The sequence below is a fragment of the Pezoporus occidentalis genome, unplaced genomic scaffold (genome assembly GCF_034315485.1).
Source record: "Pezoporus occidentalis ecotype Australia unplaced genomic scaffold, CSIRO_AGI_Poc_V1 ctg2, whole genome shotgun sequence".
Taxonomy (NCBI): domain Eukaryota; kingdom Metazoa; phylum Chordata; class Aves; order Psittaciformes; family Psittacidae; genus Pezoporus; species Pezoporus occidentalis.
In genome coordinates this window covers 7,079,230-7,093,134 of record NW_026913855.1, presented here as the reverse complement: position 1 = coordinate 7,093,134, position 13,905 = coordinate 7,079,230, and the positions used below count along the sequence as shown (strand labels likewise).

General features: G+C 39.5%; 1 protein-coding gene and 1 long non-coding RNA gene across 4 annotated transcripts in view; one reads left to right on the top strand and one right to left on the bottom strand.

Annotated features, from left to right (window-relative positions):
- The window catches only part of LOC134163128 (cadherin-6), a 107,054-nt gene that overhangs the window by 20,766 nt on the left and 72,383 nt on the right, over positions 1–13,905 (bottom strand). For 2 of the 3 annotated variants that reach the window (XM_062617691.1, XM_062617690.1), the window contains 5 exons: positions 7,499–7,793; positions 5,965–6,084; positions 3,778–3,945; positions 2,114–2,301; positions 380–633 (listed from right to left, as the gene is read on the bottom strand). In XM_062617691.1, coding sequence (XP_062473675.1) covers positions 380–633; positions 2,114–2,301; positions 3,778–3,945; positions 5,965–6,084; positions 7,499–7,793 — 1,025 coding nt within the window. Of the gene's footprint in view, positions 1–356; positions 634–2,113; positions 2,302–3,777; positions 3,946–5,964; positions 6,085–7,498; positions 7,794–13,905 lie in introns of all 3 variants that reach the window. The other variant, XM_062617692.1, reaches the window with a different exon arrangement.
- LOC134163129 (uncharacterized) lies at positions 5,860–6,919 on the top strand. The gene is made up of 2 exons (XR_009964581.1): positions 5,860–6,080; positions 6,775–6,919. It is a non-coding gene; the product is annotated as an uncharacterized LOC134163129 (long non-coding RNA).

The window sequence follows — 13,905 nt, the reverse complement described above, 5'->3', positions numbered from 1 at the left end:
AAAAGGGCTGCTGAATCACCCCCCTGTTATATAGCCAAAAGGATGCAACACACAGCACTAGAAAATATTAAAGGTGGAAGGAGAACACTTACATCTTAGTGGTCTTCTTGCAGTAAATTCTTCCATAGCAGAAATAGGCACAAACATTAGTTACTGGAGTGGATAGGATGTAATTCAAGATGCAAGGGCCATACAAACACTGTTACACATACCTAGATATGCTCAAATGTGAGAGATCATTTACCATCTACAATACTCCATATTTAAGCATTCCTGAACAATTTCATTGGTACAAGCGATTTTTTCTATATTGACATGAAAAAAGCAAAATTAAAGCTGTAAAAAAAATTACTCACAAGCTGAAATAGTCTATGCTTACTTGACAGGGTTCTTGGCAGCATCTGGATCCTGAGCAGTTACTGTTCCTATTACAGTGTTTATTGGAACGTCTTCCTTCACTTCCATTATGTATGCCGGTCTGCTGAACACAGGCGGTTCATCTACATCCTCCACCTGAATTCTGACTGTAGCTGAGTCCTTGAATGGCCCCAGATAGAGGAATCGAGGATCCACATGAATATTGGTAGCTTCCACTTTCAGTATATACAGGTTTTTACTTTCAAAATCCAATGCCTGGGAAGAGGAGGGGAAAAAAAAAAGAAAAGAAAAAAATTTGGGAAGTCTGCGGGCGCTCCTGTGGCTTGCAGCCAGATGACCCAAACGAATAGGCAGATGTCATAGAGAAGCCTTTGCTAGATAACGTAAGCCTGAACTGGAATTACAACGCCAGCATAAAGGGAAAAGGTCTCCATGGCTCCATGGTATGTTATAAAAAGAACCCAACACATTTTTTCAGGGAATTCTATGGCTGGCATTCCTAAATATCAATTAACCTCTCATTCTCAAATGGCCTTAACTTTTCATGCCTTAGATTCTGTCATTTTTGGCATTTTGACGTTTTCTGGTATATTCCTTGCCCCTAAGCACCACATACTAAAGGGGGGGAAGATTTTCTAGGAGCTGCTTGTTTAAATATTGGCATTCCATCACTGAAACAAAGCACTGTGACATCTGTGTGACATCTAGTGTCTGGACATCCTGAACTACCCATCAAGCCAAACATGATTTTGTGATAGGCTATGACTGTACCACACGTTATTAAAAGTATGAAGAAGCAGCACTTAGCAATTCTCTGTTAAATGTGGGGATAGAGTAGTTGTCCTGTTTTTCCATTACGATGTGAAAGATTCACAGCTTCTGTCAACAATGGACAGAAATGCAAATGGAGTTAGACTGATATAATAATCAGCCCCTGGAAGGCATCTCTTAAAAAACAAGAAATGACAGGTGTCGTACTGATAGCAACAAGCAAGTGCATGGTCAGAAAATCTATACAATGTCTATCTAGTGATGACTGAACTTGAACTGATGGAGGATGATATCTGTAACCTTATCAAGCTTTCCTGATAGCCCACTGTAAACAATATTTCTCAAACCTTTTCTGACAGCCAATGTGCAACCTCATAGATGATGTCCAGTATAATCTGGTAAGGCGTCAGATGCTTTCTAAAACAAAAGCATGCTGATGGATTTGTTAATTACATTTTTACAAAATGTGAATCAAAATTAATTAGTCTGTGTACTTTATTACATTACAACTATAGAATTCAAGACCTTCTGATAATGCAAAATAGGCAACGTAATACTGATTAGTTCTGTGGTCTTAACACAGCACTTTCTAGTAAGTGAGCAAATCCTGCAAACATCACAGAGAAAAAAAAATCACAGTTGGATAGTCTTGCCTCCTTGAGTTATTCTGTGGATGCGTTCTGACTGTAGCATTTTTTTCTCAGCCCCATTCCACTCCCTAGATTATTTACCTGCTTAGGTCCTTCAAAGTATGTGCATTGGTCTAGTAAAGGAGGATATAAAAGGAAGGACATAATTTGCTTTTATAAAAGAAAATTTACATAGGTAATGTAGAGATACCTAACTGATAAAATTCAAGTTAATAAACAACACATGTTGCACTAAAAATGGAAAACAAATATATGCTAGATAAAGTTTTGACTGGTATTTCAGAGGCTGGGATTAAGCATGCTAAAATGTGTACCTTTTTGACACTTATAATTCCTTCCTGTGTGTCCTTGTCTGTGGTAATTCCAAACATGTCATATCCATCCCCCTCAGTGATGCTGTATTCAATCTCTGCATTTTCATCCACATCAGCATCATTAGCTTTTATCCTGCCAACTGGTGAGTTAGGTGGTGTAGACTCAGGAACTCTGAAATGGTATGTACCTACAGCAGAGGGAGAAGAAAGTTTTGTCAGTCAGTCTCGTGGTACTTTGGACACCATCTCTCAGCCCACTCTCCATGCTGGGCATGCACAGATGAGTTCATGAGTTCACTGTCATTTCCAGGCCTTCCTGGGGCAACAAGCCTTCAGCTTCTGTCTTACTTTCATGCAGATAAAAGTAACTTTTTTTTCTATTTTTCACTATGAAGGGTAGGCATTTTGTTTTCTTACAAACATGTATTTTTATCAACATACGTTCCGTTCTAGATATTATCAAGGTCTCCGTAGGCCATATCAAAACTGTATCCAAAAAATGTCTTGAGGCCAAAAGACAAATATTAAGAACTGCCGGAGGCTAATGCAACTTACTAACACTAAAACCAAATCCAGTGCAAATGCCTATTAATAATGTGCTACATTGAATTGTCCTCTGAAAAACCTCTACTCGGGGAATGTTGGCATTATGAAGCTGTATCTTTGGCTTTTATATTGAAGACATTTATGTCCAGAGATGTATAATTAACTCACTGGGGGCAGAGTGCTATATTTTCTCTAAAGTTGCTCTAATTTAAATGGAAACACTCTGCCCACAGCTAAGAGCAGACTTTGAACTTAAATGACAAGTTGCTTCCAATAACTTTCCCAGTGACTTAACCGCCAAAGCTTGCTGATTTGTCTGATAGTATCTGCAATTATTTTCTCTAACAGCTGCTCTTGACTTTCACACACACTGACACTGTGATATACACACATCACATACAGAGCAGTGGTTAGACAAAGCAAAAAAGAAGAAAAAGAGAGAAAGAAAGGAGGAAGGAAACAGAGAAAGAGGAAAGAAGGAAAGAGAGGGAAAGAGAAAGCTGATGAAAGCTGTATCATGAATGGTCATTAGTAGAAATTAGTTTCCAATAGATCTTGCTCAACTGATTCCTTTAAATGTCACACAGATATAAACCAAATTATCTGAGATAGGGGATGGAAAATAGGTAGAAATATCTGGTACATTTATGTATGTGCCGTTGTTTCTGTATGCAAAGAATATAGGAAAACCCATTGAGGCAAGTGCTTCCTGGATGAAAATACTAATTTTAATAGAATTGATTTTGGGATCATTTTACATACTTAAATAAGTATGTTGCAAAGCTTAAATATGTTAGATTAGAACAGATATCTTCAAACACAAAGTCTAATAGACATAATACTGAACAAGAAATATAGATTATATGAGTCAAAGCCATTTAATAGGTAGGAAAAATAGAAGTTGTTTCTGCACTTTAATTCACCTCTCAGTCTACTGCAACTGGAGTAAAAAGATGAGATTTTTTTCCCACTTATTGCAATTAGCCTTAGTACGATGCTATTGCTTGCTTGTGTTTTCTCTTTTTCTCTCTTAATGGAAGTTTTATACTCAGATCAGAAAAGCAGAAACAATTTTTATCCATTTTAATGTAAAGACATAAAATACAAATATTCCATACTCTGGGGGAAGCGAGGTGGATTATCGTTTACATCAGTCAGTGTAATGTTCACAGTGGTGGTTCCTGATAATCCACCCATCTGGCCTCCCATATCCTTAGCCTGGATGACCACTTGATATTGCTCTCTGTTTTCACGGTCCATGTTTAGCAAAGCAGTTTTAATAATACCTGAAAACATAAAAATAAAAGAGGGGAAGTTACAAATAATGTCCTGACTTTGATGGAAATTCTTATTAAAAAATACCCACAGTCTAAAGAACAAAACAATTTCTGTGTAATATGTAAAATCTGCCCTGTACAAATATTTACCTCTATGAGACGGCTCATTGAATTACAGACTTATATCATATTTCAGGCTGCTGCCTACGTGACAGATACAATATTAGTGGCAACCCCAGAAACATGTTCTACTTATTTGTGAGCAGTGTTATTGCACATAACTATTTATCCCCTTTCAGTTCCATGCTAAAAGTCTCTCACTGAACTGGATAAAGGCTCTTTGTTCATTACAATGTGCTCCATCTTCACTCTCCTGTTCTGTTAATATTTTTATTTTGACAGAGGTGGTGAGTTAAAAAAAAAACTAACTTCAGCAAGACATCATTAAAGAAGCAGTACAACAACATTAAATGGGAGAAGAGGAATTAATTAAGAAAATTATGCCTGAGTATGTATATTTCTATTTATACACTGATTGAAATTATTTTGCCAGTCACTTTCTTCTTCAAAGGTACAAACACCAATTATGAGGCCAAACTTTATTGAAATTCTTACTGAATATTTACCATGAAGAAAAATGTTTGCATTCCTACTGGGTCTCTTAAGGCCAAGAACTGATTCCTTTGTAGGCAAAAGGGATGAAATTCAACTACTGAAATTCATGGCAAAATTCATAGCATATTTGACAGAGACTTATTTCACTCTAGGAGTTTTGCAATTGATTTCCATGGCGGCAAGATCAAGCCTGTGGTTTACCTTGCTTCCTCTCTGCGTTCCATACAAGTTTCTTGCTAGAAGGTTATTATGGGTGAACTCCCAGCTACATTATCCTTATTATAACTCTAGATGGAAGAGCACACAGCATACTGTCCAAGTCAGAATGAGTGCATCAGTGCAAAAATCCTTGACTGTATTATCTAATACCATATGCTTGAAGGGAAGTTCCCTTTGATCTTACCTCTCCCTCTTTTCAAAATTATGTACATTTTTTTCACTTCAGGTTTTTCTTCGGGGCATCTAATCTCTCCCTCCTTTTCCCTGCCTGAGTCTCTAAGATTTATTTCAGAAACAATGTTAAATTAATGACCCAGATTAATTATCTGGGACAATCCATTCCTTTCTTGTAAGGGTGCTGAGGAGAAATGATTTCTCTAGCTTCCAACAACCTATCACAGTGGATTTTTCCCATGTAAGGAGTTTCTTGAGATCTTTTGTTTCTTGTTGGAGAATTTTGTTATAAATCTTGGGAATTTCTATGTAGTCAGATAGTCAGTGGTGCAGCAGTCAGACAGAATTCATGTTTTACATGCACAGATTCCAAAGCTGTCTGTTAATCAGCCCACAAAAAATTCCAGTCACTATGTGTAATTTAAACATCTTCCAAAAACAGAACTCAAGTTTGGGATTCTATTTGTGGTCTTCTAGTGTAGCACAACAGCCAATTTTACCTCTTCTATCATTATTCTTAATTAAGATTTCTTTCATGAAATTAACATTAAAGTGATGTGCTGCAGATGCACAGAAATTATAATTACTTTAAATAAGTTTTGAAGAAGCAGAAGTAGAAAAAAAACCAACCTGAACAAACCCTCAATCTTAATTTATCCGTTATGAATATCTATGACTATTAAGCACTTTTTTCCACACCCACCTGATTCTCGTTTTTGTCTAAAAGCCAACCTATTTAGTTTAATTTAAGCATCCACAGTAGTCTCTGTACCTACTGCTTGTTAAAAATTATAGCAAGTGGGTTCACATCCAGTACTAATTGTATTTATTAGACTTTACTGGTAAAATTAAAAAAAAAGTAGGTGTCACGCTTACAGATGTATCGCTCTATTAAGTTTGTCAGATTTTGCACTAAGATGTAATCTCTCTGAAGTTTTTGTCCAATGTGTTCTAGCTTGGCTTAGCATGTCATTTTGAATTACAGACATTGTCACAGAATGACAGATAAGGTCCCCTGACCTGTCTCGGATTCAACAGAGAAATATGGCTGTCCCTGGAGAATGCTGTAGACAACTTTAGCACTGTTTCCATATGTAGGATCATCAGCATCAGTTGCAGTGACTTGCACAACAAAGGTACCTGCAATGATAAATAAACAAATAAATAAATAAAAGTAACAAAAATAGACTTTTTTTTTTTCAAGACAGTTTATGATGTAGAAATACACATAGTTCAGGTCCAGGTCAAACTTGTGGCAAAAAGTTAGAGACTTTTTTATTTTGTAGAAATTTCTCTGTTCATAACAGCGATAGATTCACAATCAAGATGATAGCTGGCTTATTCTCAGTTCATTAAAATACACAGTTATTGACTGGCTGTGTAGTTCCTTCATCATATTTCTCATAAAGAAACCAGAAGTGCACCTTTCCCCAGATATTGAAGGCATTCAGAATTTCAGTCTAGGTCAAGAATATAATTTTGTAAACCTACTCATGCTTGTAAGGTATTTGACACAGAAATGTAACCTGTTTTTTCATGTGTCTTGTAGAGAAAGAAATGGTGTTGAAACCTAGGCAAAGTGTTAACAAACATTAAAAAAATGAGCTTAGGTCTTGGCATTTAAAACAGATTTGCGAATAAAATATTCACATATTAAAATATGAATATTATGTTCTCTCCACCAGATGAGATTTTATCCATGTGACAAGTCCCATGAATGAGAGGAGAGAGTATGCCCCAAAGTCTTTATTTTCGTATTGCCTGAGCTTTATTTTAATCTCATTTTTGATCATGATTAATTAATACTTCTCTCTCTGGATATTATTTCAGATTAGAAATGTGATTCTTGCAGCTTAACCATCCGTCGCTCTCTGACAAAGAAATCAAAATGACCTCCATAAGAATCAGAAACAAAGAATCAAATCCCGTCAACTTCTCTGGAAAAGACCCAATATTAAAATTATATTTCAAGAAAGCTATTTATTTTTGATTAATTCCTACAGTTTGATACATTTTAAATCAAGAAAAAGATTTCAGTGGACTTCAGTGGACTTTGGAGCTCTTTTATTTTGCATTAAAAGAGAAAAAAAGGTCATAAGTTAGTGGCATATATTAGAATCAGTGGTGACCTGACTCAGGTCACAGTTTTCACTCCTGAAGTGTGTACAACCACTTCTGCATCTGCCTTTTTCCATTTTTTTTTACCTTCCTGAAATAAAGAATTGTTGCTGAACTGATCCAGGGGTGATATGGACACAGGTGACTGTGGAATAGCATATTTTTACACTACTACTAAATGATGTTAACAAAGCATACTAAAGTCACACAGAACTTACTTAGATCACTTTCACTGCAGCTAAACTCGATTGCATGAACTTGCATTTTTTGTGGTATGTCAGAGGGAGTGGGTTTCACTCAGCTGACATTTCTGATTCCAGCAAACTTCTGTCACTACAGCAGATGTCTGTATTTAGTGCCTAAAATTTGGCCCTTCATTAACTCCTCAGAAAGCACACAGACCACACACTGAAATAAATTATTAGTTAGCACCTACCAACATCTGACATTTCAGGAATGCTGGCATTGTAAACATCCTTTGTAAACATTGGTTCATTGTCATTGATATCATGGATCTTAATGATGAACTCAGATTCTGGTTCCACTGGTCTTCCAGTCCTTCTGTTTACAGCCTGGGCACGGAGTATGTATACAGGCTTTTCTTCCCTGTCTAGTCTCTTTGTGGCTTGGATGTCACCAGTATTTTCATTGATAATGAAGAGGTCTCCTGCTCCATCTCCAGAAAGGATGTACTTAAGTGATCCATCTCCTTTATCTTGGTCTGAGTGCAGCTGGTGGTGAAATGGGAATTAAAAAAAAAAAAAATTCAAAAAAAAAGAAAGGAAAGTAAATACTTGGGACACAATTTTAGATACTTTTACTGATATCATGATACATATTTTACTATTATTAATACCCAAACAAAAAGTCTGTACCCTGCTTTTGGGAAATGAGATGATACCACAGTAGTAGTGAATTGACGGAGTTGTGTCTTGATGTCAGAATTGAAATGGGCCACAGTATTATAAGAAATTGACTGAGAAAAACCCATGAACTGAAGAGGCAGATCACTTTCCCAAGCTAAGCATACATCAATCAGATCTAAATGCTAGCTATGTAGGTGGAATCCTAGGAATATGTAGGACAAAGAGATCCTACAGTGAGAAAACAGTGGATTTGGAAATTGCAGTAAGCAAAGAATTAAAAAGTGGCCAGATCAGCCACTTTTTGAGTTTAAATTCTGGGTGCTCAGCTCTTACACCCCATGGAGATTATGTAATAGAGTTCACAACATAACAACATATTAAATACGTACACATATAGCAGATAAATACATGCATTCACAGATGCGGCAAACTAAGAACAGAGGCAGACGAGCATACTAGCTCACTACAGCACTGGCAGTTGCCTTATCCAAAGGGAGAAAGACCAAGCTGAAACATGGTGGGGGCAGCGGAAAGAAGGCAATGATGGTAATTAGCATACAAAGCATGAGCTGCCCAGTCTGTCATCTTTTATCCTCAGGAGATTTCTATGTCTCTTGAAATGCTGCCTAGCACACACACAAGGTATGAATCATTAGATCATACTCTCCTGGCTGTTCCTTTGATAAAGACTTATTTATCCCCTGGCCTTAAAATCAAAGCTAATCAATTACAGTTTCTTTTGTCGCTACTTTAGAGAAAGTAAAAATTTAAAAAATGAAGCATTTAAATGGCTTTTAAAGTCAGGGCATAAGTAATGAAATTTATGGGGGAAAAAAGAATCTATTAGGTAGCAGGTGCTTAGAAATTGTTGATTTCATAGAAAAGACATGTTAATGAGTGAGGAAAACTGGACTTATCCAGCTCTTTGCTTCTCTTTGCTTGCGTACAAGTTAGAAAAAGAATACCTAGTTGACTGCACAGCAAATTACTTAACATTGTTGGATGGCATACTTCGTAAAAATGAAAGACTTGTAGGCTGAAAGAATATAGAAAATCTTCACACAGACTTTACCAGTGGCTGGCTATGCCTCTACCATGCTGGAAGGGCAGCCTCCAGCATGACCAATATGATCAATGTTTTGGGCTTCCTCCAACTTCCTGACAAGATCAGTGTTATGTTGGCAGTCTACTGACACCCACTTAGTGGCACAGTGTGCATATGTCTATGGTCTCTGAAGTAAGCATGCTCCGTGCAAAAAGTCTGCCTTGAAGAGCAAAACTCTGCGTCACCACACATACCAAAAGTGTCCAATAATACAAAATATCAGAACTGTAGCATGGTTAATCATTAGCAGACATGCTGAGGCACTCTTCTTAATTTTCTCCCTCAGGGAGATAATGGGCATTCCATGTAATTTTGCACAGAGCCCTTTCTCTTGATAATAAGAGTGCCATGAAGGAGCTTGTATGCATCTTTTTTCATAAGCTGATTTCAAAACCCATCACAAAAGCAGTCAACACCATTTGCTATGTCTCTTGGATAACGAAGCATAGAAACTTGAAGTTTCCCATAAGGCTAGTCTTGGAATTTGAAATAGAAATCATGCCTCCTGTGTCCAGTTCAGTTGGCCAAAGACTCTGCCATAATGCTGAGAGGAATTATACAATTTACCAGATACAAGCTCAAACTCTGACAAGCATCTATTAGACCTGCTTGTTAAGAAGTCAGAAGAGTAGACTGCTGTGGGAAGTCATTTCAATAGGTTATTTAAGCACAATTTTTCTCAAAGGCAACCTGCAACAAAAAAAGTGTGAATTTTGTCTTTGAAACTGTGTATTTTTTATAACTGTTTCATATCAAAAAGTCTACTTTTGTTTGCCTTGAAAGCCTCTTTAACTTTGTATGTATCATACTGGGGCAAAAACAGCCCTCGGTAAAAGACTACCATTAATTCACATGAATTATAGTATAGTGTTGTTGTGAGACTTGTTGCAGGCTGAACTCCCAAACTCACTTTTATCATCATTTTAATCAAACCTTGTCGGAGTCGCGGGAGACAAGCCTCATGCTATCATGGTCAGCAAGTCTCGTTTATTTAGCAAAATACAGCCATTTTTATAGTCTCAGTGTTAGATACAATTTCTGCTAGGGTACAATAAAATCATTGGTTAGTTTGTGCTAACACAGGGGTTTCTAAAACAATCGCGACCGCTTCTTGTTTCAATATGTTTCACTCTTGCTCAAGCGTTACCGTTGCGCTATCTCAGCAAGCATACATCCTGTCCTTGAGCAGCCATTGACCACACAGTTGCTGCTGTGTTCTTCGGCCTAGATCTTGACTAGTTGCACAGTTTCGTGGCCTTTGTCCTGCAGCCATTCTGCTGTCAGGCTCTCTACACTTCCCCCGTTTTCTTTAGTAGCAAGCATAGCCATTTTATGATTGAAAGCATTCGATATCATTTTTTGCAAACACTGCATGATACACGGTAAAAGCAAAATTGCGAGCAAAATTATAGCCAGCACCAAAGCAAGTTTTTCTATCAAAGTGATTAACCAAGGAGATAATCCAAAGGACGCTAACCAGTCTGTGAAAGGATCACTTGTTTCCTGTAATTTTCGCATATTGTCTTTTAAGTGTGCTAATTGTTTGTGAATGGAGTTAGAGTGGTCTGAAAGATTCATGCAGCACATACCTTCAAATTCATCACACCCATGACCTTGTGCTAAGAGGAGAAAATTGATTGCTGCTCTGTTTTGCAAAGTTGCATGTCTTATAGAGTCAACATCAGTGAGCAGCGCAGAGAGAGCGGATGCTGTAGCATTAGTTTTCTTAGCAAGCCAACATCCTAACTTATTCAATGTTGCCAAAGCTTGAGCGCTAGCTACTCCGGGAGCTAAAAATGAAGCAGCTATTTTTTCACCTGGTTCCAAAAATTTACTTTGTCATCGCAGCTCGGTTGAAAAGCGTGCGTTGACCTTCGAGAACACAATCCTCGTTTATTTATTATCATAGTGTTATTAGAGATAAACATGCCTAAGGTCCCTACTGCACACGGGCCATCCTTTATATGGGATAGCACCCTTTCCCAGGCCCGATCTTGTGGCAACTGAGGCATGGACTCTGTTTCTGGCTACAAATGAAATCCCTTATTGAGTGAGCTTACAGGTTTTTATAGTATTCTGCTTAGCAGTTAGTAGCGGTTAGTTCTTTTGGTACTTTTCCATCACAAAACAATTTTATTAATCGCACACTCTTTCAGCTAATCACATTACTGTCCACACACCTTTGTTTGAATAATTATTTCTAAACATAGTTCTCTGCTATCACTACTCATTACAATCTCACTTCCACTTCCCCTTGACTACACATTCTTTATCCTGTCTTAAGCATCCTCCTGTTTCCAAATGTACAGTCCTCAGAAATTATCTTGATGCTGTTTCTTCGGTTCCACCCGGTGTTCTTTCTCCACTTCTTTCTAACTTGTCCCGTTCACTTCTCCCAAGGTTTGTGGCTGATAAGAGTCCAGATGCCTGGGCTCTCATCCAGGTCTACTGGTGCAGCTTCTTGTGCAGCATTCCCCTCATCTCTCCCTTCTTTATAAACTAACGAAACATTGTTAATAGACTTAGCAAACAAACGATTTACACAAGCAATTAAACAAGGAAGTTTGATTAAAATACATAGAGATTTTTACATAGGTTAATGCGATTTTAATAATATTTTTCAAGCATGCACTGACGCCCTATTCTGACAGCAAACTTTCTAGCCAATTCCAGCTACTCTCCACTCACAACTTCTTAACTCCGTCCTTTAGGTTTTGAACTGCATCATGGACAGACTCAGAATGATCAGATAGATTCACGTAACACATTCTATCAAAGTCTTTACATCCATGTCCTTGAGATAATTGCAAAAAATCTATGGCAGCTCTGTTTTGAAGGGTAGCGTGTTTGACTGAATCGTGCTCTGTTAAGAGACCATTGCTGTGGGTGAAAGACCTCCGGGGCAGAGGCTGGGTTTCTTACCGCCTCTCACCGGGAGGAGTGGACCCCGCACCGCCGCGCACCCCGCGCCTGCCGGAGCACAGAAAGGCGAGGGGCGGGCGAGTATCAGAGCCCTCTGCCCGCGGGCCGGCAATGGGGGGAGCCCGCCGGAGCCTGCTGCTGCCGCCGCCGGGCGAGTGAGTGAGGTCGCGGCATCAGGGAGGTGGAGGCGGCGCGCCCGTGCTCCGCAGCTCCTTATCCCACCGCTGCTACCGGGTGCAGCCCCTCGGTCGGCGGGGAGCCCCCGCCGCAGCCTCCGTTCGGCTCCCGCGGGAGCGCCGTTTTCCTCCCCGCCGTCCAGCCCCCGGTTCGCCTCGTGACGGACGGGATGTGGAGCATTCAGGTTGTGGGGCAGGCTCACAGCACCTTGATTTTCCGCTTGTTTTTTAATGTTTTTCCACATATCATGCGGGTCAGGGGGGTAGAGGTGGGGTTCTCTGTCAGGGTCGATTATTCCGGGATCAAAAGGGTCATCTTTGCCTGGCTCGTTTGCTGTTGCAGCCCGCCGGCAGATATCTTCCCGCAGATCGATACTCGCGGGCGGGTTAGGGGCAGAAGGATCATAGTTACGATTCTGATCTTGTGCCAAACGGGCACTTTCAGCCGCACGTTTCTCTGCCTGTACCATCAGGAGTTCGTTATGTATCAAACGCCACAATTTGGATAACTTTTTAGCAGTTTTATCATCATCTAATGTAAGATCCCATAATTTATCGCCGTGGCGACGCCATTCCGATAACTGGTGAACAGAGTGGGGGTCACTAAAAATGCCGAGAGACTGGGCATGAGAAAGAAGGGCAGGGAGGTCCTTATCAAAGTCTAAGCCTTTTAGCCCCCGACGACGGAGGAAGGCAGTAAAAAGATCATACGCCGCTTGCCTGTGCATATTTACCGGATCCGTTGCACCCTCCAGGCGTCGGCAGCGCGTAGCAGCAGAGCCAGCCGATGCTGCACTCCGGGCCAAAGCAGAGATCACGCAGTCCACCGATGTGCCACTGCTGTCCTGCAGAAGCCGTCTCTATGTCGAGACCTGCACCCTCCGCAACTCTTGAAAGGGATGGTCCCTTCCTTGGTCCCTGTTCGGGCGCCAAATGTCGGAGTCGCGGGAGACAAGCCTCATGCTATCATGGTCAGCAAGTCTCGTTTATTTAGCAAAATACAGCCATTTTTATAGTCTCAGTGTTAGATACAATTTCTGCTAGGGTACAATAAAATCATTGGTTAGTTTGTGCTAACACAGGGGTTTCTAAAACAATCGCGACCGCTTCTTGTTTCAATATGTTTCACTCTTGCTCAAGCGTTACCGTTGCGCTATCTCAGCAAGCATACATCCTGTCCTTGAGCAGCCATTGACCACACAGTTGCTGCTGTGTTCTTCGGCCTAGATCTTGACTAGTTGCACAGTTTCGTGGCCTTTGTCCTGCAGCCATTCTGCTGTCAGGCTCTCTACAAAACCTGGTTTTAATGAACAAGGTAGCAAAAAAGGTCAAGCTAGAAGAGGTGTTGGAACCACTGGGAATTGTCTTCCATAATGTCCTTCACCTAGCCCAGGTCACCAAGAGAGGTAAAAATGGAAACTTGTGTGATTTTTTCAAGTCAACTTTTTATGAAATTTCTACTCCCCCTCCACAATTAATTCACCTGTGTAAGATCGACTGTGACTTTAGACATGACAAAGTGTATCTCAGTGTAATGACTCATCAATAATGAGAATGAGGTGATCTTCATCAAATTTCTCTCTCTAGCCCTTTAGCAAAAGCACTAACATTTGAAAATAAATGTTCCCTATGACAAAATCCTTTCCAACTTCAACACCTTTAGTTTTACAGCTTTTCTAAGACATAAAAGAACAAACCAAGCTCTCAGTAGGCCAGGCTGTATATGGATTATTTACTGTTGAAAGGAGGGTCATGTCCTACATACCAGTGTATA